The sequence below is a fragment of the Lactuca serriola genome, chromosome 7 (genome assembly GCF_051521515.1).
Source record: "Lactuca serriola cultivar US96UC23 chromosome 7, Lser_US96UC23_V15, whole genome shotgun sequence".
Taxonomy (NCBI): Eukaryota; Viridiplantae; Streptophyta; class Magnoliopsida; order Asterales; family Asteraceae; genus Lactuca; species Lactuca serriola.
The window spans coordinates 195,421,945-195,424,790 of NC_136414.1; the positions used below are offsets into that span (position 1 = coordinate 195,421,945).

General features: G+C 30.1%; 1 protein-coding gene across 1 annotated transcript; it reads right to left on the reverse strand.

Annotated features, from left to right (window-relative positions):
- Positions 1-997: 997 nt before the first annotated feature.
- LOC145063588 (protein S40-6-like) lies at positions 998-2,408 on the reverse strand. Its single transcript, XM_079011184.1, has one exon. The coding sequence runs from the start codon at positions 1,976-1,978 to the stop codon at positions 1,448-1,450; it is 531 nt and encodes a 176-aa protein (XP_078867310.1). The 5' UTR covers positions 1,979-2,408; the 3' UTR covers positions 998-1,447.
- Between the last annotated feature and the right edge of the window lie 438 nt (positions 2,409-2,846).

Sequence of the window (2,846 nt, forward strand, 5' to 3'; positions counted from 1 at the left end):
TTATATGCATATAAAATTGCAAAACTTATTTTTCTACATACAATTTTATATATGTGTATAAAAGACCAAGTTGTACAAAACTTAGTAAAAAAAGTTGTGAAAATAAGTTTGGCAAAAAGTTTTCAAAAATGCAATTTAAGAAAAAGTTGTAAAAAGTATGGGAACTATTTGGGACAAGTATCATGATTGCTCTTGATGTAATATATTAGGTTGCGTTGGCGTGCCAGCTGTAAAGCTAGTTGGTAGCTGAAAAGATAGTTGATATCTGAAAAGCTAACTAATGGTTAAAAAGCTAGTTGCTAGCTGATAAGCTAGCCGATAAAAAAGTATTTGGTAAAAACTAGTTGATAAGCGAACTGAAAGATATAAAATTACATAAAAGGGTATTTTCCAAAATAAGTTTTTTATAATTAATTAAGTGTATATTTGGAAACTTTATAAAAAACTCCTGAAAAAGTTATTCTAAATAGCTTTTTAATTATAAGTAACTTTTTGGCTTACCAAACACGACAACCCTAAAAAACTCGAAAGATAAGCTAGCTGTAGCGCGCCAAGCGCAACCTTAGTGTTTTAAGACGATTGGAATATTTCGTTTGCCAAATTTGATGCTAATTCATTTTTAATTATATACTCCCCACCTCATATTAATAGTCCATGTTTTTTTGTCCCAAAATAATAACATACTTCTAAAATAAATAACCATTTTATAAAATTACCCCTCATTATTAGTTCAAATACCATATAATTAAATGCAACTACCATTGAATTAAATGCAACAAAAGGTACAAACGTCATTTCATTTAATAAAATTAATGATAATTAATATTTTCTTAAACGTGTATCTTTGGACAATAATTTTGGAACATATAGAGTATTTAAATGTTATTTATATCATTTTACGATTATTATCTGGTTTATCAATTAGTCTATTTTAAATGTTATTTTTTTATCAACTCCCAATGAATTTATTATATGAAAAGCTAATATATAGGTAGTCTATAAAACATAACCCAAATTGTTATAATATTGAATTTTACAAAAAAAATCCAAAATGCCTCTCTTAGCATAATAGAACCTTGAAAGCATCATCTTTCCTTTTTTCTAGACATGACGTGAATTGTACTTTGTGAATAAATAGTTATACCGTGATGTGTGCACCATAAAGAGAAAACCCACTTATAACTATATCCATCATTACTCATTAGCTGCAAAACCCATTTAATTATACAAACCATAAAAAATAAACATAGGAATAATAATTTACACATATAATACCACCACAAGATGAATGGGACCCATTTTATTATCACAATTATCAATCATATTGATGATGTTACATCATCATGATAATGATATTGATAGTGCCATTCCTTGAATTTGATGGGTTTTAGAAAAGATTTCTTGAGAAGTATGAATTATGAAGATAATGTATGTAGAGCAGGGAATATTATTCAAGAAATCCAGTTTTCGTTAAAACCGCATTTCTTACCCTACTGAGATCTCTGCCTTTGAGTGTTCTTCCAGCACCTTCACATACAGAAAATGAAGAAATTTGACTCCTTGCAAGCTTATGTGCAATCCATTCATGAGGGGGCATCATGTTCCCATCACCATCATCACCATCATCACCACCACCATAATCAAGCCATGGAGAATTATGTGATGATCTGTTTGACTTTCCATAGATCATTGACCAATCAGGAACACTAACAGGTGTAGATTGTTGTTGAGGAATCCTAGATTCCATACAGGGATTGTATGTACCAGTACTAGGAGTCATTCTGGCTGCAGTCGAAAGAGGAATGGTTCTTGAAGTAAAACTAGAAGATGATGATCCTTTTGAATTGATAGATTTTGAATCAAAATCATTTCTTTGATTCCAAACAGACCAAACATCAGTTTCTTGAAATTCTTCATTTCCAGTCATGTATGACCATCCACTGCTTCCTTTCTTGTACATGCCATACTCACCTTCCATTCACAGATTCACCTTTTCAGGTGTGTTTGGTGAAAAATGGCTGAAATTTATAATCTCTCTACCTTTTTTCTACATTAAATATACAAACTTTGAAGTATTGAAAAAAGGGGTTGAGGGATAGTGGAGTTTTTCAGGAGTCAACTTTATATCGTTACAAAAATCTTAGATATGATGTTTCTACTTTCTCAAATGAAATGACCCAACTTCTATAAATTCTTGTAATTAATTAAACAAAAAATAAAGTTTTAGAACAAATATATAGAAACCCGAAGAGAATAGAGAAAAACAGCCAAACTGATGAAAATTTTAAATAAGAAGGATGGAATAAACTTGTAAGTTTTAAAACTTCATTTTCCCCTGCTGCTATACTATTAGTAAAATTAATATAGAGTGCACACTCAAACTAAGTTCCAATACAATTGATGGTTCTTTATAAGAATGGAATATACACAATTATTGGACTTAAAATGTAAGATCCTTTTTGACATTTTTTTTATTTACCCACTTGTTCCATATAAGTCCAATTCATCTTTATCAGTGATTCGATGTCCTATTAATAGAAGCATAGAAAGTAGTTTTTTATTAAAAGGTTAAATGGATACGTCTAAATTCACGATCTAATGTCAAAAAAGCAAGAAATATGCTAGTTTTACGCAATGTTTTACAAATTGGTTTGAACCGGCGGTTGGACCGGAAACCAGGAAAGGAACTGTTCAACTACTATCGGTGTTATGTATATTTCTGAACTGTAACAAACCGACTGGATTTTACAAAAACTTGGTTGAACCGATTAAATTGAAGAAAAATGCATAGAAAAAAAAATCATTTTGCACAATAACTTTGGTGAATTTTTTCACATGTATTTACA